The 27,042-nt window shown below is 37.5% G+C and overlaps 1 protein-coding gene across 3 annotated transcripts in view; it reads right to left on the bottom strand.

Moving 5' to 3' along the window:
* The window catches only part of RAB2A (RAB2A, member RAS oncogene family), a 104,067-nt gene that overhangs the window by 24,359 nt on the left and 52,666 nt on the right, over positions 1 to 27,042 (bottom strand). For 2 of the 3 annotated variants that reach the window (XM_025393149.1, XM_025393150.1), the window contains 4 exons: positions 26,668 to 26,735; positions 14,640 to 14,722; positions 14,117 to 14,209; positions 7,206 to 7,317 (listed from right to left, as the gene is read on the bottom strand). In XM_025393149.1, coding sequence (XP_025248934.1) covers positions 7,206 to 7,317; positions 14,117 to 14,209; positions 14,640 to 14,722; positions 26,668 to 26,735 — 356 coding nt within the window. The remainder of the gene's footprint in view (positions 1 to 7,205; positions 7,318 to 14,116; positions 14,210 to 14,639; positions 14,723 to 26,667; positions 26,736 to 27,042) is intronic. The other variant, XM_025393152.1, reaches the window with a different exon arrangement.

Genomic DNA, 27,042 nt, shown 5'->3' with positions numbered 1-27,042 from the left:
TACACTTTATACACATACACACACACAATTTCACATATTGTTGAAATTCTATTTTCTGGTATTTTGTGGAGGATTTTTGCTTATATATTTATAAACGCTATTGGTTTGTACTTTTCCTTTTTTTGTATTGTCTTTGGTTTTAGTGTTGGAGTAGTATCAGTTTCATAAAGTAAATAGGGAAGTGTTACATCTATTTTCTGGAAAAGATGGTCTAGAATTGGTGTTCATCCCTTTTTTAAATGTCTGGTAGAATTCTCCAGTGAAGCCATTTGGACCTAGAGATTTCTTTTATGGGAGTTTTAAAACTATGAATTCAATTTCCATTAAAGTTTATAGGGCTATGCAATTTTTTTCTTTTGTTTGAGATGTAGTTTTGTTCTTGTCGCCCAGGCTGGAGTGCAACGGTGCATCTTGGCTCACCGCAACCTCTGCCTCCTGGGTTCAAGCAATTCTCCTGCCTCAGCCTCCCGAGTAGCTGGGATTACAGCCTCCTGCTACCATGCCCAGCTAATTTTTGTATTTTCAGTACAGACAGGGTTTCACCATGTTGGCCAGGCTCAAATTAACTTTTTCATACTGGCTGAGTGTCGCAATTTATGTTTTTGGATAAACTGGTCTATTTCATCTAAGTTGTCATATTTATGTGGGTAGAGCTATTCACAGCATTCCCTAATTACCTCTTTTATATCTGGAGAATCTGTAGTAATAGCTTCTGTTTTGTTACTGACATCGGCAACTTGCACCTTTTCTGTCAGTTTTGCTAGAGGTCAATTTTACTGAAGTTTTTAAAAAAATCCAGCTCTAAGTTTCACTGATTTTTGTTTTCAACTTAATTGATCCCTGCTCTTATCTTTAACATTTCCTCCCTTCAATTTATTTTGGGTTTTTCTTTTTTGGGGTTTATTTTGCTTTGGGTTCTTGAAGTAGGAGTTAAAATTATTTTCAGACTTCTTTTCTTTTTTATTACACTTTAAGTTCTGGGATACATGTGTAGAATGTGCAGATTTGTTACAAAGGTATATACGTGCCATGGTGGTTTGCTGCACCCATCAATCTGTCATTCACATTATGTATTTCTCCTAATGCTATCCCTCCCCTAGCCCCCGGTGTGTGATGTTACCCATCCTGTGTCCATGTGTTCTCATTATTCAACTCCCACTTATGAGTGAGAACATGCGGGGTTTTCTATTTCTGTGTCAGTTTGCTGAGAATGATGGTTTCCAGCTTCATCCACATCCCTGCAAAGGACATGAACGGATCCTTTTTTATGGCTGCATAGTATTCCATGGTGTATATGTGCCACATTTTCTTTATTCAGTCTACCATTGATGGGCATTTGGGTTGGTTCCAAGTCTTTGCTATTGTGAACAGTGATGCAATAAACATATGTGTGCATGTAATTCTATAGAATGATTTATAATCCTTTGGGTATATGCCCAGTAATGGGATTGCTGGGTCAAATGTATTTCTGGTTCTAGATCCTTGAGAAATTGCCACACTGTCTTCTACAATGGTTGAACTAAATCACCCTCCCGCCAACAATGTAAAAGTGTTCCTATTTCTCCACATCCTCTCCAGCATCTGTTGTTTCCTCACTTTTCTTCATTTTTTTTCAGACGAAGTCTTGCTTTGTCGCCCAGGCTGGAGTGCAGTGGCGCAATCTCGGCTCACTGCAAGCTCCGCCTCCCGGGTTCACGCCATTCTCCTGCCTCAGCCTCCCGAGTAGCTGGGACTACAGGAGCCTGCCACCATGCCCAGCTAATTTTTTGTATTTTTATAGAGATGGGGTTTCACCCTGTTAGCCAGGATGGTCTCAATCTCCTGACCTCGTGATCCACGAACCTCAGCCTCCCAAAGTGCTGGGATTACAGGCGTGAGCCACGACACTTGGCTAAGTTTCCTCATGTTTTAATGACTGCCATTCTAACTGGCATGAGATGGGATCTCATTGTGGTTTTGATTTGCATTTCTCTAATGACAGTAATGATGAGCTTTGTTCACGTTTGTTGGCCACATAAATGTCTTTTGAGAATTGTCTGTTCATATCCTTTGCCTACTTTTTGATGGGGTGTTTTTCTTGTAAATTTGTTTAAGTTCTTTGTAGATTCTTGATATTAGCCCTTTGTCAGATGGATAGATTGCAAAATTTTTTCTCCCATTCTGTAGGCTGCCTGTTCACTCTGATGATAGTTTCTTTTGGTGTGCAGAAGTTCAGTTTAATTAGATCCCATTTGTCAATTTTGGCTTTTGTTGCCATTGCTTTTGGTGTTTTAATCATGAAGTCTTTGCCCATACCTATGTCCTGAATGGTATCGTCTAGGTTTTCTTCCAGGGTTTTTATGGTTTTAGGTCTTATGTTTAAGTCTTTAATCCATTTTGAGTTAGTTTTTGTATAAGGTATAAGAAAGACTTCTTCTTTTCTATTGTGTGCATTTAATGGTATAAATTTCCCTCTTGTAACACTGTTTTAGCTGTTTTCCACAAATTGGTATGTTGTATTTTCATTTTCATTCAGTTCAATGTATTTTTTGTAATTCAAGACTTGCTCACTGACACACAGAAGCATACTGTTTAGTTTCCAAGTATTTGTAGATTTTCCTATTTTCTGTTAAACTCATTTCTAGTTTAATTCCATTCTGTTTGGAGAATACATTCTGTATGATTTCAATACTTCAAAATCTATCGAGGTTCATTTTATGGCCCAGGACATGGTCTATATCTTGGTACATATTCTGTGGGCACCTAAGGGATGCTGAAGTCTCCAACCATAATTGTGAATTTCTCTATTTCTCCTCGCAGTCTATCAGTGTTTGCTTCACATATCTGGTACACGCACGTTTAGCACTGTTACATCTTTCTGGAGGACTGATTCTTTTATCATTATATAATGTCCCACTCTGATAATTTTTTTTTTTTGCTCTTGTTTACTTTATGTGATATTAATGTAGCTACCTATCATTTTCAACCTAACTGTACTATTATATTTGAAGTGAGTTTCTTACAGATACCATATAGCTGAGCCATTGTTTTTAAAATTCTCTCTGCCAATCCCTTTTGATTTGTGTATTTTGACCACCAACATTTAGTTATTGATATATGAGGGCTTACATCTGCCATTTTACTTTTTTTCTATTTTCTTTCTCCTGCCTTCCTGTAGGCTAATCAAATCTCTTGGCATTCCTTTATTCCCATGGCTTATATTATTTCTGGAATACACTGATAATCACATCAGACAGTGTTTGTTTACTTCAAACATCAAACATAATTTGCAAGACTTGAAGAAAAAAGTCTATCATATTTATCCATATTTTTATTTCTTATTTTTCTTCTTTTATGGTTTTCTAAGATTCTTTCTTCAATCATTTCACTTCTATTAGAAAACTTCCTTTAGCCATTCTTTTATGCAAATAATCTGCTACTAACAAAGTCTTGGTTTTTCCTTCTCTAAGAATGTCTTGATTGCACCTTCATTTCTAATTTTTTTTTCTTTGCTTGGTAAAGGATTCTGGGCTGATAGTTCTTTTGTTTCAGCTCTTGAAAAACACTGTGCTACGTAAGTTTATTATGGCACTATTCACAATAGCAAAGACTTGGAACCAACCCAAATGTCCATCAATGGTAGACTGGAATAAGAAAATGTGGCACACATACACCATGGAATACTATGCAGCCATAAAAAAAAGATGAGTTCATGTCCTTTGCAGAGATATGGATGAAGCTGGAAATTATAATTGTCAGCAAACTATCACAAGGATGTTCTCACTCATAGGTGGGAAATGAACAATGAGAACACTTGGACATAGGGTGGGGAACATCGCACACCCAGGCCTGTTGGGGGTGGGGATGCTGGGGAGGGATAGCATTAGGAGAAATACCTAATATAAATGACTAGTTGATGGGTGCAGCAAACCAACATGGCACATGTATTCCTATGTAACAAACCTGCACGTTGTGCACATGTACCCTAGAACTTAAAAGTATAATAAAAACAAACAAACAAACAAAAACCACTGTGCTATTTTCTCTGTCCTCCATGGTTTCTGATGATAAATCTGCTATCATTAGAACTGTTTTTCCCCTATAGGTAGGGTGCCATTTTTTTTGCTGCTTTCAAGATTTTTTTTCTGTCTTTCATGTTCAGACATTTGACCATACAGAGGTTTGTCATCACGTGGATTTGTTTGGGTTTAACCTCTTTGGGGCTGTTTTCAATCTGTAGGTTTATATACTTTTTGCCACATTTAAGAATTTTTCAGCCATTACTTCTTTGAGTATTTTTCACAGCCATTCCTTTTTCCTCTCCTTCTAGGACTTACGATGAATCGTATAACATCAGCTTTTGCTATAGTCTTATAGGTCCCTGAGGCAGTGTTCATTTGTTTCCTCAATCTTCTCTCTGCAGTTTAGACTAAGTAGTTACTACTATTGTTCTATTATCCAGTTCACTATTTCTTTCCTTTATCTCCATTCTGCTGTTGAGCCCATTCACTAAGTTTTTTTTTCCAGTGTACAAAGAGCTTTGAAAGAGTTTTAAAATTCCTCAATTACTGTATTTTTTCAGTTTTAAAATTCCTATTTGGTTCCTTTTTTCCATTTTGCATTCCTTTTGCTCAAATTGTTTGTTTGCTAAGACTCTTTTGTTTCAAGCATGTTCCTTGTTTGTTGAGGCATTTTCATGATTGCTGTATTGAAATCTTTGTAAGATAATTCGAACATCACTGCCATTTCACTGTTGGCACCTATTACCTTTTTTTTTTCATTCAATTTAAGATCTTCCTGGTTCTAGGTATGATGAATGATTTTCTATTGAAACATGGGTATTTTAGATACTATTTTATGAGACTCTGGGTCTTATTTAAACCACTGCTTTAGTTGGCTTCCTCTGACTCCACTCCAAAAAGGCAAATGGTGGTGGTAGGGTGCTACTTCATTATTGCCTCGGGATGGTGGAAACAGAGCCACAATTTTTTTGGTGATGTTTGGCTACAGAATGGTTACTTTCTAAGAGTGTTCTGACTTGTGAACACTGTTTTGACCTGCCTATTTCCTGGTTCTCTGGCTAGAAAACTTTTTTTCTGCGCCTGTCGACCTTTCTAGGTTGCCTGTTTCTCTAGCACCCAGTCTTGGGTATGTGGCAAAAAGAAAACTAAGGGAAATCATCACTATGTCATTCCTCTGGCACCAAGTTCTATAGCTGGTGTGTAGTAGGCTATACCATCTAGGCTTATGTAAGTACACTCTATGATGCTCACATGACAATGAAATCACCTGGTGACATATTTCTCAGAATGTATCCCTGTTGTCAAGCAACGCATGACTGTATAATATTTTACCTAAGAAAGAATTCTTCATTGAAAATATCAATGCTGTAGAATTACTGTGGTGAATTTCTATGTTCAAGGGTTAATCAGAAGAGCTCCAAGTATCATTTTTTTTTTCTTTCTTTCTTTCTTTATTATTATTATTATTATACTTTAAGTTCTAGGGTACATGTGCATAACGTGCAGGTTGGTACATATGTATACTTGTGCCATGTTGGTGTGCTGCCCCCCTCAACTCGTCAGCACCCATCAACTCGTCATTTATATCAGGTATAACTCCCAATGCAATCCCTCCCCCCTCCCCTCTCCCCATGATAGGCCCCGGTGTGTGATGTCCCCCTTCCCGAGTCTAAGTGATCTCATTGTTCAGTTCCCACCTATGAGTGAGAACATGCGGTGTTTGGTTTTCTGTTCTTGCGATGGTTTGCTAAGAATGATGGTTTCCAGCTGCATCCATGTCCCTACAAAGGACAAAAACTCATCCTTTTTTATGACTGCATAGTATTCCATGGTGTATATGTGCCACATTTTCTTAATCCAGTCTGTCACTGATGGACATTTGGGTTGATTCCAAGTCTTTGCTATTGTGAATAGTGCCGCAATAAACATACGTGTGCATGTGTCTTTATAGCAGTATGATTTATAATCCTTTGGGTATATACCCAGTAATGGGATGGCTGGGTCATATGGTACATCTAGTTCTAGATCCTTGAGGAATCGCCATACTGTTTTCCATAATGGTTGAACTAGTTTACAATCCCACCAACAGTGTAAAAGTGTTCCTATTTCTCCACATCCTCTCCAGCACCTGTTGTTTCCTGACTTAATAAATATTTACTGACTGCTTACTATGTTGAAGGCACATGCTAGCTGTTTCCCAAGACCCTGACCTCTGTTATCCTTACAACAGTGATTCTTAAATCATTTTTCAGAACTACTTTCTCTAGTTGCTCTTATAAGCTGTTCTTATCCAGAAATCGGGAACTAAGCATTACTTTGGATAAACTACGACTTTTCTTAGCTTCATTACCTCTTTTTATAAAATAAGAGTAATACATTTACCTTAGAAAGGATCAACTATGTAATCATCTATTTATAATATGTATAAACACACTGCCTCCAAACACATACAGCATAAAAGAATACACTGTGTTCAGAAAAGTTCCAACAGTTCAGGTTGATCAATGGAAATAACTGAAATAATACAAATTTCATCAATAGATGAAACAGAATTCTCATGCTTTGTAAAATATTACATAGCAATACTATAATACTTTAAGCAGAAGTGGTGATGTGATAATATATTGACAGTTAAAAAAATAAATAAAATTAAAAAAATAAGCAGAAGTGGATATAAATAGCTACAAATGTTCTGGTGTCTTGAAACATTTCCAAATTTCATTAGCGTGTTCTTTATTTCCCTCCCATGCAACACAAAAAAGATTTCCCTACCATGCAACCCAAAGAACTCCAATACCTTATATCTGTGAGTACAGTGGGTTCCCAGAGAAGAAAGCCATTTTGCTCAACATAATTTGAAAGAACAGAACTACACTATCCTCCTCCATTGGCCAGACTGACTTTATATGAATGTGATTAAAATATAACTCTCGGAAATTATAGGAAATTGTTTAGAAAAAGGGAGGGAGGGAAAATATGTACAAAGATGTAAGAAAGCATTCAGGCTTTAAGAGAAGGCTCAATATGATTTAAGAGTCTGACAGAAGGTAAATGTTGCAAGGCATTTCAAGGGGAAGAAATTTTCCTACTTTATGATGTTCAAAGGCCATCCGACTAAAAACTTAAAATAAATAATAAAATGAAGATATGTAAAACATTTCTATTAATTATAAAGATGAACATTTTAAAGGGCCTCTTATTTACCTCTTCTACATTGGAAGCAGTCTTAGCAGACGTTTCCATGAAGATAAGTCCATGTTCTCGTGCAAAAGCTTCACCTTCTTCTTTTTTTACTTCTCTTCTAGATTCTAAATCACTAAATATGGGAAAGAAAGGGTCACATTATTAATCAACATGGTACAAATAGAAGCATCTGTGGAAAGTGTACCATGGAATTCAAAGTTGTGATGACCATTCTTTTAATTAATTTTTAACATACTAACTGTATTATTTAGGGTATTATGAGGGTTAGTATTTAGAACACTGTCTAGTTTCTTAAGAACAATCCAACAGAAGAAAGAGTCTGTGTTAGAGTTCTAGAATGTTAGAACTAGCTGTAACTTAAGGGAGCCTCTAGTCTAATACCTTGTATCTTTGAGTACAGTGCGTTCCCAGAGAAGAAAGCCATTTTGCTCGACATAATTTGAAAGAGCAGGACTATACTATCCTCCTCCATTGGCCAGACTGACTGAGTTTCTATGAATGTGATTAAAATATAACTCTCAGAAACTATAGGAAATTAGTAAAATCCAAAGTACTAAAGATACATTACATCATTGATCCCAGTTTGTTTAATTCCCAGTTTCTTCTTAAAGCAAAATTGATATAGACAGAGAGGGAGAAGGAGGGACGAAGGACTAGAGAGAGAAAAGGAGAAAGGGAGGGAGAGAGAAAGTATAAGCTAGAAATTTCCGATGAAAGCAGGGTATTCATTTTTATCATACTAGAACTGTATTAGTGAGGTGGGGCGGGGGGGGGGGAAGTAGCAGTCGCTTTTAAAGCATGTTTTATTTTAAAAGTTAAAAAACTTTACTATTTATTTCTTTTTACATAGTATTTACTATTACATGTTTATACATGAAAAAAGATGTATGATAATATCCACATACTTCCAGCTCGTCTTGACATATTATTTGCTAGATTTCAGGTTTCTTTCCCCTTAAGAAATAAAATCAGCAGAATCATCACCTGTGTGTCTCTGATCCCACTCTCCTCCCTCTTACCCTAAAGGTAACCATTACCTGAATTTGCTGTTTTCATTCTCATGCATGTTTTTGCATTTATACTCATGTTTATAACCATAAATGGTATTTCTTTTTCATGTCTTTAAAAATTCAGATGTAGCTACTGTTTTACAACTTAACTTTGGTCAACGTTATGTTTTTCAAATTTATCCATATAACACATGTAGATCTAGTTTATTTTTTAACTGGTGTATTATAGTCTACTGAATGATGCAATACAACTTAAATTCTCTATGAGACAAAGTTATTTAAAATTTTTCATTATTACAAACAATGTTACAATAAGCATTTTATATATATATTTTTTGTGTATACATGTGCCAAGGCTTTTCCAGGGCAGTTTTTAAAAATTTTTTCAGAGACAAAGTCTCACTATGTGGCTCAGACTGGTCTTGAACTCCTGGACTCAAGTGATCCTCCCACTTTGGCCTTCCCAATTGCTAGGATTACAGGACTGAGCCATTGTGCTAAGCCTGGGTAGGATTTTTCAAACTGTGTCATGACTCAATGAATCGTAAAAATCACTCAGTAGGAAATAATCAGAATTTTTTTAAAAAAAGAAACAATAGGCCAGGTGCAGTGGCTCACACCTGTAATCCCTGCACTTTGGGAGGCTGAGGCGGGAGGGCCACCTCAGGTTAGGAGTTCAAAACCAGCCTGGCCAACATGGTGAAATCCCTTCTCTACAAAATACAAAAATTAGCTGGGTATGAGGGCGGGTGCCTGTAATCCCAGCTACTCAGGAGGATGAGGCGGGAGAATTGCTTGAACCTGGGAGGCGGAGGCTGCAGTGAGCAGAGATCATGCCACTGCATGTACTGTTTCATGGAACTTATGTATAAAGGTATAATTTATGAATATTTCGTTTTATGTGTAGGTGTATACACAATTTATTTACTAGGTCATGATGTAAAATATATTTCTTACCATAGGTCAAGTCAAAAACTCAAAAGCCATAGTACTTGACTATATAGTTAGTGCAAAGTTTTAAAAATACCTCAGTTTTCCAGGCATTACATCATATTGTTGTCTTAGTTCACTCCCTCTGAATCCCACTTAAGTTGCTTAGGTTACTTAAGTATCTTTCTTTTTAATTTATGCCCCCTTTTTGTTTAGGGTTTGCATTGTAATCCTTATACTGTTAAAAAACTTTCATCTTTTAAACGTCTGCTTCCTATTTCTTATATAACCAATTTATTAATACAATGCCATAGTAAGAAAAATCTGTGTCATCTGTCGCTCTGACTAGGTCACTGCCCTTCACTGGCTCCCTACTGCTTAATGCCTCTAATTCAAAAATTGCTTATTCCCTGCTTTGATGTCTACCCACAATTCAATTCATCTAAAAATAATCATCTCATTTATTTCTGTTCCTTCTTGTTCATTATACTCCTGATTTTAAAGGTCACCCACCTACGATCATCAGAAACATCTCTTGTTTACATACTATGCTTTGTTTATTTCTTCTCACATTTGAACTATCAGCTCCTAGTGGTTGGCAACCAAATTTAAGCCACCTGTCACTCATCATGCTCATCATGTTTCAGACACAAGGAAAAAATCGGTAAAATAAAAGGATTAAAAATTCTCTTTACTCTCCAAGTATTTTCCTCTTATTATTTCATACCTCGAATGGCAGAGTAACTATTTCCATCACAGAAAGACTAAAGCTTCCCTCCAATAGCTTCATAACCTTAAAAAGATTTAGTGAGATGATTTAAATATGGAAAAGAATACCCAAGAAAGGCCTTCAGAGAATATAATGGTTTCTTCTCTACACAAACAAGCAATGTTTACCTTTTTATAATGTAAATATCACTTAAGTAAATGTTTTCTCTTAACAGCAAATCTCAATTTCTATTAAAAGAACACTCTAAAATCTATACAGTGTAATGATGTTTTACATTATAGTTTTACAGCTTTTTTGAGGTGTAATAGACATAAAAGAAGTTGTACTTAAAAGCAAAATTTGTTTAGTTTTAAGATATGTATGCCTGTGAAGCCATCCGTCTCCCAAACGTTTCCTCAGACTCCACTGTAATCCATCCCTTCTTGCCACTGCATCCTAGGCAGCTGATGATCCGCTTTCTGCCACTACAGATTAGTCCGCATTTACTAGGATTTTTATATAAACGCAATCACATGGTATTTTTGGTCTGAGTTTTTTACTCTGTAATTATTTTGAGAATCATCCATTTTGCTGCATGTATCAATAGTTCATTCCTCTTTATAGCTGAGCCGTAGTCTGTGGTAAGGCTATATCACTATTTTTCCATTCATCTGTTAATTGATATTTGAGTTGTTTCCAGTTTGGGGCTATTACAAATAAAGCTGGTATGAGTATTTGTACATAATTCTGTGGACATATGAAGACATATTTATGTTGTGTAAACATCTGGGAGTAAAATGGCTAGGAAATACAGATGTGTGTTTAATTTCTTTTTTTGAGACAGGGTCTTGCTCTGTGGCCTAGCCTGGAATACAGTGGCGTGATCACGGTTCGCTGCAGCCTCGACCTCTCAGGCTTAAGTGATCCTACCCCCTCAGCCTCTGGAGTAGTAGCTGGGACTTTTAAGTATGCACCACCATGTTCTGCTACTTATTTTAAAAATTTATTATTTTTGTATAGACGAAGTCTCCCTACATTGCCCAGGCTGGTGTCAAACTACTAGGCTCAAGTGATCCTCCCGCCTCGGCCTGCTAATTTCTAAAGAAACTACCAAATTGTTTTCCAAAGTGATTGTATCATTTTATGTTCCCATCAGTAGTATATCTTCTGTAGTGAACTGCTGGTTCAAATCTTTTGTTCATTTTTAAAAACTGGACGTCTTCTTATTAATGAATTATAAGCATTCTTCATATACTCTAGACATAAATCCTGTGTCAGTTATATGTTTCACAAATATTTCCTCCCAGTCTGTAGCTTGCCTCTTCATTTTTGTAACTGTTTTTCTTCAAATTTATTTATTTAAATTGATAGATAAAATTGCATATATTTATCATGCAGAACATATTGTTTTGAAGTATATATACACTGCAGAATGGCTAAATCTAGCTAATTTGCATTATCTCACAGTTATTTTTTGTGGTGAGAACACTTAACATCCACTCTTTCAGCATTTTTCCAGAATGCACTATATCACCATTAACCATGTCACGATGTTGTATAATAGTGTAACTGTCTTTTGAAGAACAAAGTTTTAAATTCAGTTAAACAGCAATTTATTGATTTTTTTCTGTTTAAAGTTCATGCTTTTTTCTGTCCCATTTAAGAAATGTTTGCCAAAATAGGGTCACTAAAATTTGTTTTCTTTAGAAATTTTAAGTAGTTTTAGCTCTTACACTTAGGTCTATGATCCACTTCCAGTTAATTTTTGTATATGGTATAATGTAAGGGTTGAGGTTCATATTTTTACACACGACTATTAACTGATTCAGCACCATTTGATGAAAAGATTACCCCTTCTTCAACTAAGTTAGCATCTCTGTCAAAAAATTAATATATCATATATATCATGAATATATCATGAATCTACTTCTGGAATTTCTTATTCAGCTCTGCTGATCTATGTCTGCTTATGCCAAACAATATTAAATTGATTATAGTATAATAAATCTTAAAATTTGTAGAATAGTAAATTCTCTTCAATATTGTGCCTCTTTGTCAAAGCTGATTTGGCTATTCGGTGGACTTTGCATTTTCATAGAACTTTAAAGTAAGCTTGTCAATATCTACACTCCGAAAAAAAGTCTGCCAACATTTGATAGTTTGATTAGGGTTACAATGAAACTTTTTTTTCCCCCTTGGAGACAGTCTCGCTTTTTTGCCCAAGCTGGAGTGCAGTTGGCGCAATCATAGCTCACTGCAACCTTGAGCTCCTGGATTCAAGCAATCCTCTCACCTCTGTTTTCTAAGTAGAGCAAAAGGCGTGTACCAGCAAGCCTAGCTAGTTTTTTTTTAAAATTATTATTTTATTTTTTGTACAGACAAGATCTTGCTACATTCCCAGGTTGGTCTTGAACTCCTTGCCTCATGTGATCCTCCTGCCTTGGCCTCTCAAAGTGCTGGGATTACAGATGTGAACCACTGTACCTGTCCTTCAATGAATTTTTACATAAATTTGAGAAGACATCTTATATTTAGTCTTACAATCCATGAACATGGTTATATCTCTTTATTTATTTAGTCTGTTTACAATATTCTCTTTATCTTTTTTATTTATAGTGATGTCAACCTTTCTTTCCTGATATTGCTAATGTTTGTCTTTCTCCCTGATCAGTATCTATTTTATTTTATCTTCTGAAGAACTAGCTTTTGGTTTCATTGGTTTTCGCTTTCTCTTTTTTTTCACGGGCAGGAGGCTTTCCTTGAGTTTGATTTGCTCTTATTCCAGTTTCTTAAGGCAAAAAAATTATGCTATTTTCTTTGTTTTTTTTTTGAGACAAAGTCTTGCTCAGTTGCCCAGGCTGGAGGAGTACAGTGGCATGAACAGAGTTCACTGCAGCCTCAACTGGGCTCAAGTGATTATCCCACCTCAGCCTCCCGAGTAGCTGGAACCACAGGAATGCACCATCATGTCTGGCTAAATTTTACAATTTTTTGTAGAGACTGAGTCTCCCTGTGTTGCCCAGGCTGATCTTGAACTCCTGGGATCAAGCAATCCTCCACCTGGGCCTCCCAAACTGTTGGGATCACAGGTGTGAGCCACTGTACCTGGCCCTAGGCTGTTCATTTAAACATTTTCTTAATAGTACTATTTTAATTGCATCTCACACATTTTCAAAGATTGCAGAGAGAGAAGTTAACTTGTGGGAATAAATGCAAATAATTCCTGTCCATGGAAACGCAGACTGTGTCCTGTGGAATAAAATTAATACCCTGTTAATATTGTTCAGTTTTGCATCCATCTTGTAAATGCATTTCAGTATTCCTTATTTGATTATAAATGTGTGGTACTTTGAGTTCCCTTCTGAACTGGTTGAAATATCTTACCAGTTTCCTTATCTTGTTAATTAATGAGATAAAAGTTTTGAGATGTCCTCATTATCACATAAGTCATGATTTTGTCTATCTAATATTAATATAACCCTAAAGAAGGAATGGGCTGGGTATGGTGGCTTATACCTGTAATCCCACTACTTTTGGAGGCCCAGGTGGGAGAATCACTTGAGGTTAGGAGCCTGAGACCAGTTTGGGCACAAAGTGAGACCCTTTCTTTATAAGAAATAAAAAGACTAACTGGGGGTGGTCATGCATGCCTATAGTCTCAGCTACTTGGGAGGCTGAGGCAGGAGGATTCCCTTGAGCCCAGGAGGCCGAGCTGCAGTAAGCTATGATCACACCACTGCACTCCAGCCTGGGTGATAGAGATCCTGTCTCAAACAAAAGAAACAAAACAAAATAAAACAAAAAGAATGGTGCCTAGCATTTTGAAAATACTAATATTTTCTTACCACTGTAAGTTTCTACAAAAATTAGTGAAAACTTTCCCATACTCTTGGAAGTTTATGGAAACTGGTCAAGCAAGAAGGTTTTCTCATATTTTAAATGGACAGCACAAAGATGTTCAATCCACCTGCTCAAATAATCAGTAGGTTTTAACTTTACATCAGGAATCTGATGAAATTCCTTCAGATTACTTTTTAAAGTACTTCTTTACACAAAAACTATTTCAAATAATAACAGTAATAATTTCCAAGAAAGTTTATTATCATCATTTTAAAAATCAAAAGAAACACCTTAGAATTTCTGAAATTTTATAACTTAAGAGGCTGGTAACTCACAGTTGAACACATGTTAAGGAAAGTAGTCAAATAAACAGTACAGTCTTCATCACTAATGCAATGTAAACTCTAAATTAGCCTTTTTACCTTTTATTTCCAATAAGCATAATGACCATGTTGGAATTGGAATGCTGGCGGGCATCTTCTAACCAGGTTGTCAAGTGGTTGAATGTATCTCTCCTAAACATAAATAATAATTTAATTACTATGTTCAAAGCATTTCCCTCAGTATACAACAAACAATATACACATTATTAAAAGAGAATCATTTTTAGCCACATCCACTTATGTAACGAGAAGTAGTTTTAAGCACCATATCTGCGTTTAGAGTTCACTGATTACATTTCAGTTTATAAATTTAATGTAATCACACTTCAGAAAATTCCAATGAATAAATAATATTGCCAATTTCAATTTGAAGGTGCTAATTCAAATAAAAACAATTCAGGTGCAGGTTTCTGTAGTAAATTTAAATTGGACTCAAGACACAGTTTTAAAGGTGAGTAGCCAGGGCAGAAAGGCTAAGCTGTTCTTTCATCACTGTTAACCACATTTATTTAGAAAAATTCTCTGTATCGACTACTGAATTGCAAAGTTTTCAAGTTCTCACCGTGTAATATCGTAAACTAGTAAAGCTCCTGCTGCACCTCTGTAATACGACCTTGTGATGGAACGAAAGGATTCTTGCCCTGCCTGTGACGAAAGAAAAGGTTGGAGAGTTTCCTTTAATACAATGTCCTCTATATTTTTATATTATTCATATACAGAATACAGGCAGGTAGGGAAGGAGTGCATAAAGGGAGAGAAGAAAACTTAACTTCATCAGTCTTAGGAAAAAGTTACAAAATACCACTATTGCTCAAGATTGCTCAAGTCAACCAGACGCACATGTAGTGCACACACAGTCGCTCCTGCAACCTCTCCACCCCGCAAGACCTCTAAACCCTTTTTGGCAATCCCTGACAACCCAATTTACTGAATGGCTTCACAATACATGAATCATTATTAAAGGACAGAATGGACTCCTAGCAACTAAGCTCTGAAGACAAATTTGAAAGGAAGCAAATAACCCAGAGCCTCACATTTGAATTCAATAACCCACTCCCTGGGGCAGCTGTTGACACTAGAATAAATAAAGCCCATTGTAAATAAATGATGAATGACATCTTTACGCCCACCATCTGCTGGTGTAAAGGTTGTTGGAAGGCCAAGGATGCAGATTTTATCAGTTATATCATAAACTGCAGTGAGCTTTCAACAGTCATCAAATGGAATTCTTTGAGCAATCATTTTATTATGAAAAACAAAATGGTTCTGAATTTAATTTATATAAGTTTTTTCTCCACACTTAATCAATTTTCTCTGTATCTGATACATAACGCTTGTCAAAAGGCAACAGGATGTAAAAGTCATCTTTATATCCACTTGTGAAACAGACACAAGAGATTATGCAAAGCTAGGTGATTTCTCTTTTACTCGTGGTACTAATTTCTGTTTTTTTAAGAATTGCTGGGGAGGAATGTGACTGTTGTCTCTGAGTTTAAAACTGGACAGCTCTTATATGAAGTTATTTTTCATTTTTAATCCCTTCTTTTTCTATTTTTGCAAAACTGTAAGCATTTTAATTAAGTAAACGTAAAGCCAATTTTAACGATTTTTATATTCAAAATCCCCTAACTTGAAAAATATTGACGTTTACACATTCTGAGTTCTGATCTTGCAATGGAAATATTTAGCCCTTCCCACCCTCAGAATGCGCATGTTTAACACTCAACACTCTACAATACCTTGCTCTTCTTGGCCCTTCTTCTACACTCCCTCCTCCCTGACCCCCTGCATGTGGCTAAGTGTGTGCTAGGCACTGGGTCTGGCACATAGCAGGCATTCAGAGAAAGCCTGTTGAGTGAAAAAATGGAAACACAGGCCGGGCATGGTGGCTCATGCATGTAATCCCAGCACTTTGGGAGGCCACGGCTGGTGGATCGCTTGAGCCTGGGAGTTTAACCCATTTATGCCTAGTCTTCCATTATTGGAATGCTAAGCTTGTGGGAGTTATTTATATCCTACTGCTCAAGGTCACTGACAAGGTCTGATTTTTCACAAACAAAATTTGCAACCTCCTGCATAAATGGGTTAAGACCAGCCTGGGCAACATGGCAAAACCCTGTCTCTACTAAAAATACAAAAATTAGCCCAGTGTGGTGGCACGCCAAGCTACTTGGGAGGCTGAGGGAGCAGGCTCTTCTGAGCCCAGGTGAGAAGGTTGCCGTGAGATGTAACTGCACCACTGTACTCCAGCCTTGCTAACAGAGCAACACCTGGTCTCCAAAAACAAAAACAAAAAACCAACAAAAAAGTGAAAGAAGAAATCCTAATGTCTTAGTTATACGCATAAAATAATCAGTACTCCATCCCATGTAGCTGAGTGGACATCTGTAAATCCTAACATGCTAAGATTCAATGCAAATAACTTCTCCCATGTGGAAACTAACAATTAGACCCTCTCTTGGCTAGGCAATTTTGGTAGTTAGAATAATATCATGCTAAATTAGATAGTGAGAGAGCCATCACATAAAAGGGCTTTACAAAAATAGCCAAATCATTTCACAGAGCTTAGGTTAAACTGAAGACAGCTGGGTATAGTGGCTCATGTCACTTTGGGAGGCTGAGGCAGGAGTATTGCTTGAGGCCAGGAGTTCAAAACCAGCCTGGCTAACATGGCGAGTCCCCATCCCTACAGAAAAATTTTCAAAATTAGCTGGGTGTTGTGGCTCACACATGCAGTCCCAGCCACTTGGGAGGCTGAAGCAGGAGGATCACTTGAGCCTAGGAGTTCAAGGCTACAGTGAGCTATAATCACACCACTGCACTCCAGCCTGGGCAACAGATGAGACCCTGTCTCTTTAAAAAAAAAAAAAGAAAAACAACAACAACAACAACAACAACAAAACCCCAAAAAACTAGAAGATACCATGTTTTTATTTTAAATTCATTTTTTTTTAAAATTTATTTTTTATTTTTATTTTTTTACAGAATTTTTTTTTATAGAGACCAGGTTTTACCATGTTGCCCAGGGCGGTCTCAAACTACTGGACTTTAAGCAATCAACCTGCCTCGGTCTCCTAAAAGTGCTGGGGTCACAGGTGTGAGCCACTGTTCCAGGCCAAATTCACTGTTCTGAAGGCACACTGGCAGGAAATATCTTCTTTCACTGCTTAGCACAGGAAAACTAAGGACTAGATCTTTAGGGATTAATTTCACTGTAAATCCTATGTATCAAGAAAGGATTCTGTGTTAGGTACAGTAGTTCCCCCCTTATTTGAGGTTTTGCTTTCTGAGGTTTCAGTTCTTGGTGGTCAACTGCAGTCTGAAAATATTAAATGGAAAAGTCCAGAAACAATAATTCCTAAGTTTTAAATTGTACACTCTTCTGAGTAGTGTGATAAAAGTCTCCCACTGTCCTGCTGCTCTGTGCTCCTGGGGATGTGAACCATCCCTTTGTCCAGCCTATCTTCACTGTATACACTACACTACCTGCCTGGTAGTCACTTAGTACAGGTTGAGCACTCCTTATCCAAAATGCTTTGAACCAGAAGTGTTTCCGATTTTAGAATATTTGCATTACACTTATCAGTTGAGCATCCCTAATCTGAAAACAAAAATTCAAAATGCACCAAAGAGCATCTCCTCTGAGGGTCATGTGAAAGCTCAAGAGGTTTGGGATTTTCAAATTACGGTGCTTAAACTGCAGCTGTCTCTGTTATGGCATCGAAAAACTAGTATATATAGAGTTCAGCACTATCTGCAATTTCAGGCATCTTCTGGGGGTGTTAGCATCTATTCTTCATGGATAAGGAGGAACTACTGTAATACAAAAAAGATACGTATTTTGTTAGTTCAAAATAAAAATCAGGTTTACAGCTCAAATATCGCCCATGGCTGATCATTAAGCAAAGGTAAAGTCCTTTAAAACAATCTCTCCAGGGACATTCTGTGCGATGAATTAAAATGAACACATTGCTAGAAAAGCACTACTATAAGATCTAAAATTTCCAGTTTAGAGCCTAGATAAAAGAGTAAAAGACAAAATAAATTTAGGAAAAGGAGAAAGGCAAACTTTCATAACCATTCTCATTCCTTCTGAACTGTTTTGCAAAGAACAAAACATGTTCCAATATGGAAATAACTTACACAATAATCTACACTTCTGTCCATTACAAAATTAAACAAAAACTCGAGTAAATAAAAAAACACAATTCCCACTGAAGACTATGACTGTAGCTATGCATCTTAAGATCTATGGTTATTTCATAATAAATAAAGATGAATATTCAGAAGAGTTTACAAATTCTTGAGAACTTACTTACCTGAAAACTATCACAACTCTGGCCTATTCTCTTATGGCTTCTCTAACTATAAACAAACTGTTATAAAACAACTAACTGAATAAAGTTAGCCCAAAGGTTAACTACCTTGACGTATTAAAGCAAAGTAATCTGATTTTTAAAAAGTACCTTAGGCCGGGCACGGTGGCTCACACCTGTAATCCCAGCACTTTGGGAGGCCGAGACGGGCAGATCACAAGGTCAGGAGTTGGAGACCAGCCTGACCAACTGGTAAAAACCTCTCTCTACTAAAAAATACAAAAATTAGCTAGGCGTGGTGGTGCACACCTGTAATCCTAGCTACTCCTACTCAGGAGGCTGGGGCAGGAGAATCACTTGAAGCCAGGAGGCGGAGACTGCAGTGAGCCAAGATCATGCCATTGCACTCCAGCCTAGGCAACAGAGCGAGGCTGTGTCTTGGAGGGGGAAAAAAAAAAGTACTTGAATATATAACTATCCAAACTCAGCCTGACCTACATTGTTTTAAGTGAAACTTTTTGTTAACTTAGGGCTGGGCGTGGTGGCTCATGCCTATAATCCCAGCACTTTGGGAGGCCAAGGCGGGCAGATCACGAGGTCAGGAGATTGAGACCATCCTGGCTAACACGGTGAAACCCCGTCTCTGCTAAAAATACAAAAAATTAGGCGGGCGTGGCGGTGGGCGCCTGTAGTCCCAGCTACTCGGGAGGCTGAGGCAGGAGAATGGCGTGAACCCGGGAGGCGGAGCTTGCAGGGAGCCGAGATTGTGCCACTGCACTCCAGCCCGGGTGAGAGAGCGAGACTCCGTCTCAAAAAAAAAAAAAAAAAAAAAAAAAGTTAACTTAGGAATTGTGAATATTGTGTTTGATCCTCTTCATTATATCACTATAAACTGTTGGTTAAAGGGGATTTTGGAAGCTTGAAACCAAACAGGATACAAAATTCTTTGTATGTAATAGTCAGATTCCTGATAGTAGCTTAGAGTGTAAAGAAAAACACATTTAATCAAACAGGAATGATGCCTAAGTGAACAGCACCACAAAACAAACTTGGGGTGGAGTGGCCAGAGTGGACAATAAGTTCTCTTGGCTCACAACATAACTGTTAGATTTACTTAAAAATCCGCAAGATTAGCTAGGTGTGGTGGCTCATGCCTATAATCCCAGCACTTTGGGAGGCCAAGGCGGATGGATCACCTGAGGTCAGGAGCTCGAGACCAGCCTGGCCAACATGGTGAAACCCCGTCTCTACAAAAAATACAAAATTAGCCAGGCGTGGTGGCATGTGCCTACAACTCCAGCTATTCTGGAGGCTGAGGCAGGAGAATCACTTCAACCCAGGAGGCGGAGGCTGCAGTGAGCTGAGATTGCGCCACGGCACTCTAGCCTGGGCGACAGAGCTGGACTCTGTTCCAGAACAAAACAAAACAAAACAAAACAATTCACAAAATACTCAGACATACAAAAAAGTAAAGCAGAACAAGTCTGCCTAAGAGATAAGGAACATGCTCATTTTTAGTGATGCTTAATATTAAATCAGAGTCATGGAACATCTGTGCAAAAGAAGTCTTACACCTTCATCTTTCATGTGAGGATTGCCAAACCAAAATTGATCCTTTGCATCATAATTTTAAAACTTATTTCTAACTGCCAGATAAAGAATCCCCCAAATTGGCTTTTCCATGCATCTAAGTCTTTTGGTGAATAGCAGTATTTGTAGTAACCATGCTGGCAACTAGTAGTCATCTTTACCTCTTCTTCCTCTTCTACTCCTATAAAATATAACTTTATACATATTAAGCTATAGTTCAAAAATCTCTAAATACCCTGAATTAAAGTCCTAAGCTCTTGAGAATCAGATCTCTATTTATCTCACATGAATTTTTTCTTATTCAATCAAAGTCTTATTCATACAAGTCCATTTTTTTCTACTGATATCTTGTCTATAGTCTGAAAATTCCTGCTTTTGTGCCTCTGCTTAACTCCTTGCCTGAAAAACTATTTTCTTCTCTCTCCACCTATCCAATTTCCATTTCCTTTGAGGACCAGCTCAAGTCCCTAATTCTTTCACAAAGCTGGGAAAGCTTGTCTACCACAGCCCATAGTTATCCTTTTCTCCTCACAAATCCAAAAGCACTTTCATGTGGTCATTTGGTTCTAATACTATTGATTAGACACAATGAACATACTATTCAATGCTTATCTTTTTTCCTCTTCAGTTATCCTTGAGGGATAGCTTAACTCAGAGTACTAAAGTATATTTATAGTAGGCACTCAAATATGTTACCTGGATTGATCCCAAAGAGCCAATAAAGTGAGAAAATTAAGATTTGTGAGAATCAGTGTTAGAGTAATACTTCTCTTACTTGCATTGCTAGTTATTTATCAAACAACTCCAGCTATGTAGAACACAGATGAGAACCAAAAGAAGGAAAGAAGGATTTCTAAACAGCCAAATAAACTGTCCCTTGCCCAAGCATTAAATCTCCGGTACTTTACTTAAAAGACTCAACTTAAAAATTCGGACCTCTACCAAGGAACTGCTATCATTGAGAGGAAAGATTTTGAAATCTACATGCATGTCCAAAACTTCTATTCTGGGTGACAGTAAGATCAGTAAGAATCAAAGTGATTTTTAGGCTGTCTTAGTGTCCACAGCAAGGGTGGTGAAAAAGTCAACCTGCACTATTTAGCCGTGGGATCCTAGAAAAGTAACAATGGGTGGAAATAACCTAGAAAAAACAGCAGAAGTTGAATGCTTTAAAAAATTTGAGGATATTTACTTTGGAAAAAAGGCTTAGCTGGGTGCAGTGGCTCACGCTGTAACCCCAGAACTTTGGAAGGCCAAGGTGGGCAGATTGTTTGAGCCCCGGAGTTTCTGACCAGCCTTGGGAACATGGCAAAATCCCATCTCTACAAAATTAAAAAAAAATTAGCTGGGAGTGGTGGCGTGTGCCTGTAGTCCCAGGTAATGGGGAAGCTGAGGTGAGAGGATCACTTGAGCTCAGGAGGTGGAGGCTGTGGTGAGCTGTGATCACACCACTGCACTCCAGCCTGGGCAACAGAGCAAGATCCTATCTCAAAAAAAAAAAAAAAAAAAAAAGAAAAGAAAAAAAAAGATAAAATAGGATATGATCACCGATGTCCGAATTCTTTTAGTGCTGCCATGTAAGAAAAACTGGAGACCACAGGTGGGAGGTAATCGCTAAAGTACAATGAAACGTCTAAGACAGTTTCCTGTCCCTGTAGTTCTTCAAGAAAATGTCGATGAATTGCTGCCTAAGGAGGCACAACAGTTGGAGCTCTAAGCCACTCAACTCCTGGCTGTGAGGATGATGGGGGAGAGGAAGGAAGTGACAGTAATGGGAACAGAGAGGAAAGGCAGAAGTGGAGGCAGGATTGTTTCCAGCCTTCAGGATTCCAGGTCCTCTCCCTGGCTCACTGCATCTGGTCATCCATCCTTACTGATGCATTCAAACAAAACAATATTCAATTTTTAGAAATAATATGTCAAGAGTATAAAGTAACACTTTTTTTCAAAGGAGAAAAAAATGTCTGTGATTTGCTGAGAAGAAACTTTTAGCATGTTAGTTTTCATATAATTTTGTCAAAAGTCTCACTAACTCTTACTTGATATAAGATATGTAAAACAAATATTTCCAGGGAAGCTGAGTAGATAAATGAACTGAACTAAAACGTTCATATTACAAATTTTTTTGGAGGGGCTGGGAAATCAAATGTATTTGGATATGCTAGAAGGCAACTGAAAGAGTGATAGAAGGCAAGAGAAAAAGTAAGAGAAAAAGAACAAGAGCAGGACGAGGCAGTAATGGCTTGGGTCTAACAGTGAGAACACACCTCTGCCTTTTTTCTGCCAATGAACAGAACCGGGGGCAACATATTTTTTTTTTTCTGAATTCCCCTGGCAGAAGAATAATATTTACAGTTTGGCTTTGGCTTTTAATAAATGAAAAAAAAGTAACTCAGTACAGGGCCAAGTGTCAGTGCTTTAAGGGAGGCACCGATAGACTTTTTTTTTTTTGAGACCGAGTCTCGCTCTGTTGCCCAGGCTGGAGTGCAGTGGCACGATCCTGACTCACTGCAAGTTCCACCTCCCGGGTTCACGCCATTCTCCTGCCTCAGCCTCCCGAGTAGCTGGGGCTACAGGCACCTGCCACCACGCCCGGCTAATTTTTTGTATTTTTAGCAGAGACGGGGTTTCACCGTGTTAGCCAGGATGGTCTCGATCTACTGACCTCGTGATTCGTCTGCCTCGGCCTCCCAAAGTGCTGGGATTACAGGCGTGAGCCACACTGATAGACTCTTATCACTGCTTCCAGCTGTGAAATTGATTGACGGCCTTAAGGCCTCCAAGGAGTATCTGCTGTCAGCTATCCTAACTATTTGCAAAAGAAAGCAAAGGTGGTGGATGTGAAAATTTTGCAAGGAAAACTCCTTAAATTTTTTGAAGATAAAAATGACAAACATCCTGTAGGCCAGGTGCAGTGGCTCACGCCTGTAATCCTAGCACTTTGGGAGGCTGAGGCGGGTGGATCACCTGAGGTCAGGAGTTCGGGACCAGCCTAATCAACATGTAGAAACCCTGTCTCTACTAAAAATACAAAATTAGCCAGGCCTGTAATCCCAGCTACTTGGGAGACTGAGGCAGGAGAATCACTTGAACCCAGGAGGCAGAGGTTGCAGTTAGCTGAGATTGCACCATTGCATTCCAGCCTGGGCAACAAGAGTAAAACACCGTCTAAAAAAAAAAAAAAAAAGAATAAGATACTAAGAAAACTTCAGTTCTATAAGGCTGATGAAACAAATAACAACATTTGGCTAATTTTCCCCTGAAGGACTCTAGGATGGTTTTGTAAACATCTTGGGCCATGAATAGACGTAAGCCTTGCTACCAAAAATGCAAATGGCTATCCAAATGTATAGACACACATTAATGGTATGGAAAATCCTGTTTCACTCAGATATAAACTAAGTGTGAGACCAATCTTAATGTGTATTAGATTACATTTATTAAAAAGTTTTGGAAGTTGGGTATGAAAGTAAGAATAAAGTCAATGAAAATAAGAGAAAAGCCTGACCAGCCCGGGAAACATAACGAGATTCCATCTCTACAAAAAATTTAAAAAATTAGCTGCACGTGGTGGGATGCACGTGTAGTCCCAGCTACTCAAGAGGCTGAGGTGGGAGGATTGCTTGAGGCCAGGCGTTTGAGGCTGCAGTGAGCTGTGATCATGCCGCTACACTCAAGCCTGGGCAACAGAGTAAGACGTCTCAAAACCAAAACCAAAAACAAAGAAAAAACCCAACAAAAGAGGAAAACTTGTAAGAAAGACAAAGACTCAAGAAACAACCTCCAAAAGAAATAAGTTAAATTATTTTAAACAGTCCTTTAAATCTGGATCAGGCCATTCGTTCGGGAGCTCTCCATGTAGAAGTTGGAAGTGGTCGAATTATTTCTTGGGCGTTATGATGTCTTTAAAGGGACCACAGTCTCTCTCAGAAATAGAGGAAAGAAAACGAGCCCTCTGCCCTCCTAGAAGAACACAAACACGGGTTTTTCTTCTATTCCCTTCTCATACTGTCCAGCAAAAGAAATTATTTTAGATTTCTTTTGTAAGTTTATTGTTGTGCAAAGAAATCAACTCAAGCAAAAACAAAAACAAAAAAACACCCACAAAAAACCAGGCTTCTATCAAAAGAATGCATGATGAGTTAATCTACAAAACAGACAACTAGGAAATGAATGGCTTACTCAAGTTTCAAAAAACAAAGATTATTTAAGGGACTACTTTAAGAACAGAAGAACAAGTGAATAAAATAACCTACAGACAATGAAGTGGTTTATGCCCAAAATATCACATAATTATCATTACTATATTAACCTTTCCTTTTCAAAACTATGTACTATAATTTAGTAGATGACATCTCCTGAACACATCCAGTGACCCTACAAGTTGCTTAGACAGAATGAGATTCTCTATTCATTCATTAAAATTTACCAAACGCTGTATGTATCAGTCACCAAGCTAAGAATGCAGGATACAAAGCTGCCTAAGATATAGGTGGATCCTTCCCTCATAATGCTTATTCTAAGAAGGGTAGCTAATGTGAACAAAAAGCTATGACAATGGGACCAGAACTACAAGAGATATATGCACAAAATACTACGGGAAGAATAAGTTATTCCCATGAGGGTCAAAAAGGCTTCAAAAAGAGCTGATATCTTAGTTGCCTTAAATGGAAAAGAAAAAAAAAGGCACTTTAAGCAATGCAAGTATTTATGCAAAAATATAAGAAATGAAAAATATGTTTATTGAAGAGTAACAGCAGTCTGGTTCACACTACACAATGCAAAGATGTGTGTTACACAAGGTTATAAGCTAAAAAGAGTAACTTAGTTTATGTAAATCAGTTCTGAATAAGAGACAGAAACTCAGCCGGGTGTGGTGGTGCACGCCTGTAGTCCCAGCTATTCAGGAGACTGAAGTGGGAGGACTACTTGAGCCCAGGAGTTCGAGGTTGCAGCGAGCTATGATTGCGCCACTGCACTACAGCCTGGGTGACAGACACCCTGTCTCAAAAACAAGAAGAGAGAAACTCTTTTAATACAGAAGTAGAATATACTTCTTTTTGGTTGGATTATTAATTTTAAATTTCTAGGAAAAAAGGGACTTTGTGTATTTTATTTTCCTCTTTTCCACAGAGTTTTGAGATGTTGCCTGAGACAATGCAAATCAAAAGTTTTGAGATGCTTTAGGCTCACATGGGAAATCCCTAAGAAATAGTAAAAGTGTGAATCTTCACTGAGGAAGAAGAGGCAAAAAAGCACAAGAACCAAGAGTTGAGTGGACAATTCAAGGACAGGACAAGACAGACATGTAGGGTTATCATTTATGGGACAACTGTGACACATAGGAAGATCAGGAAACCCAGGTCCCACAGCAGCCTTCAGTAACTTGCTTGGTCTAGGGAATCCAGTCTGTGAGACTGGATGTTCTCTAAGGTTCCTTCTTTCACTGGCTACTACACATGACAAGTGAGAAACTAAGACTGAGTGACTGAAGAAAAATAGGCCACAGGTATATGATGATTTATATCTCATTTACTGGTTTAGAGAATATGGTCTTTGACACAACAGGAGACCTTTCAGGTTTTCTTAACTGGGGTTCTGTGAAGAATTATCTCCTAATGCCCTAAAGCAGTGGTTCTCAAAGTGTGATCCGAGGATTCTGGGAATTCCTCAGACTCTTTAAGGGTCCATGTGGTCCTCCATTTCCCAACTGACTATTTGTGTGAGGCTGGATTTTCTTAACATACTTCAATTAAACAACATATGTAAGGCTCAGTGCAGAAGCAGATATGAGAATCCAGTGTCTTCTATTCAGCAGACAGATATCACTAGTCTCACTAGAAAAATGTAGTTGTTTGTTTTGGAAAATATAGTTTCCATTACAATTGTATTATTTACCCTAACAAGTAATTTATTAATTTAAAATGAATTAATGATTGAATATTTGATACGTTTCCCATTTTTAATTTCTAATATGGTAAATACTAATACCTTTAAGCCATATAAGCTAGAGCTCTTTGGGGGTCTTCATTAATTTTTAAAAGTATAAAGCAGTTCTGAAACAAAATGGTTTGAAAATTGCTACCTTAAGCCACCCAATGTATATAATACAGTCACTTCACTTTTATGCATCTAAAATGGGAGAACAGAGAAAACAGTCACTCAAAATATTTTCTGTATATTATGGTTCAGATGAGGAATCACGATTAAAAACAATATTGTATAGCATATAACAGGTACTCAATGAACACGGGTATGACAGAATTAGGATAATGGATTAAGAGCAACATGACTTCAAGTTGTTAGGACCAAAATATTTAAAATAATAAGCTTGAAGAATAAGTTATTGTATAATATTGATATTCTTATTTTACTTCCTACGTGTACTTGAGACACGCTGATTGTTTTTCTTAAAAATACAGTTTCTAGAGCATTTCAATTTAGACCACATAACATGAGCATTCACTCAGATATGCTCACTAACACCAACACCCGGGGCCCATCTATTGAAAACAGCGCATAAGAAAAACCAATCTACTCCAGCACCACATTTCACCTCAAGGCTGCAGGAAGTTAGTGTCTAACAAACCATAACAGGCATATAATAATACTAAAACAAACGTACAATGTACTTTCATAAAGCAACTTTACTGAGATCATACAGTGCATTTTTCCTATACTTACCGTATCCCATATCTGAAGTTTTATCTGTTTCCCGTCAATAGTTATCATTCGAGCACCGAACTCTACACCTAAATGGAGTACAAAATGATTTGTTACAAAATTAGTGGGAATATATCTCACTTTTGAGGATTCAAAACAGAATGTTTACTTCCAAAACATGCTATGCTAGGTAATATACAGATAGACTTTAACAAATGCAGCTCCTATACTTAGAAAATATATAAGCTAAGAAAGAGGTGCTAATAAGACATAAGCTAAGGACATAATTAAAATACTAAGATACTGAAATGTGGCAGAGTCAATATTAAGAAACCAACTGTGATCTTCATGTTTTGCAGGCTCAGTAACATAAAAATTAAAAAAGAGATAATCCAA

This window comes from Theropithecus gelada, chromosome 8, assembly GCF_003255815.1.
Source record: "Theropithecus gelada isolate Dixy chromosome 8, Tgel_1.0, whole genome shotgun sequence".
Lineage (NCBI taxonomy): Eukaryota > Metazoa > Chordata > Mammalia > Primates > Cercopithecidae > Theropithecus > Theropithecus gelada.
This window is presented reverse-complemented; position numbering and strand designations above follow the sequence as displayed.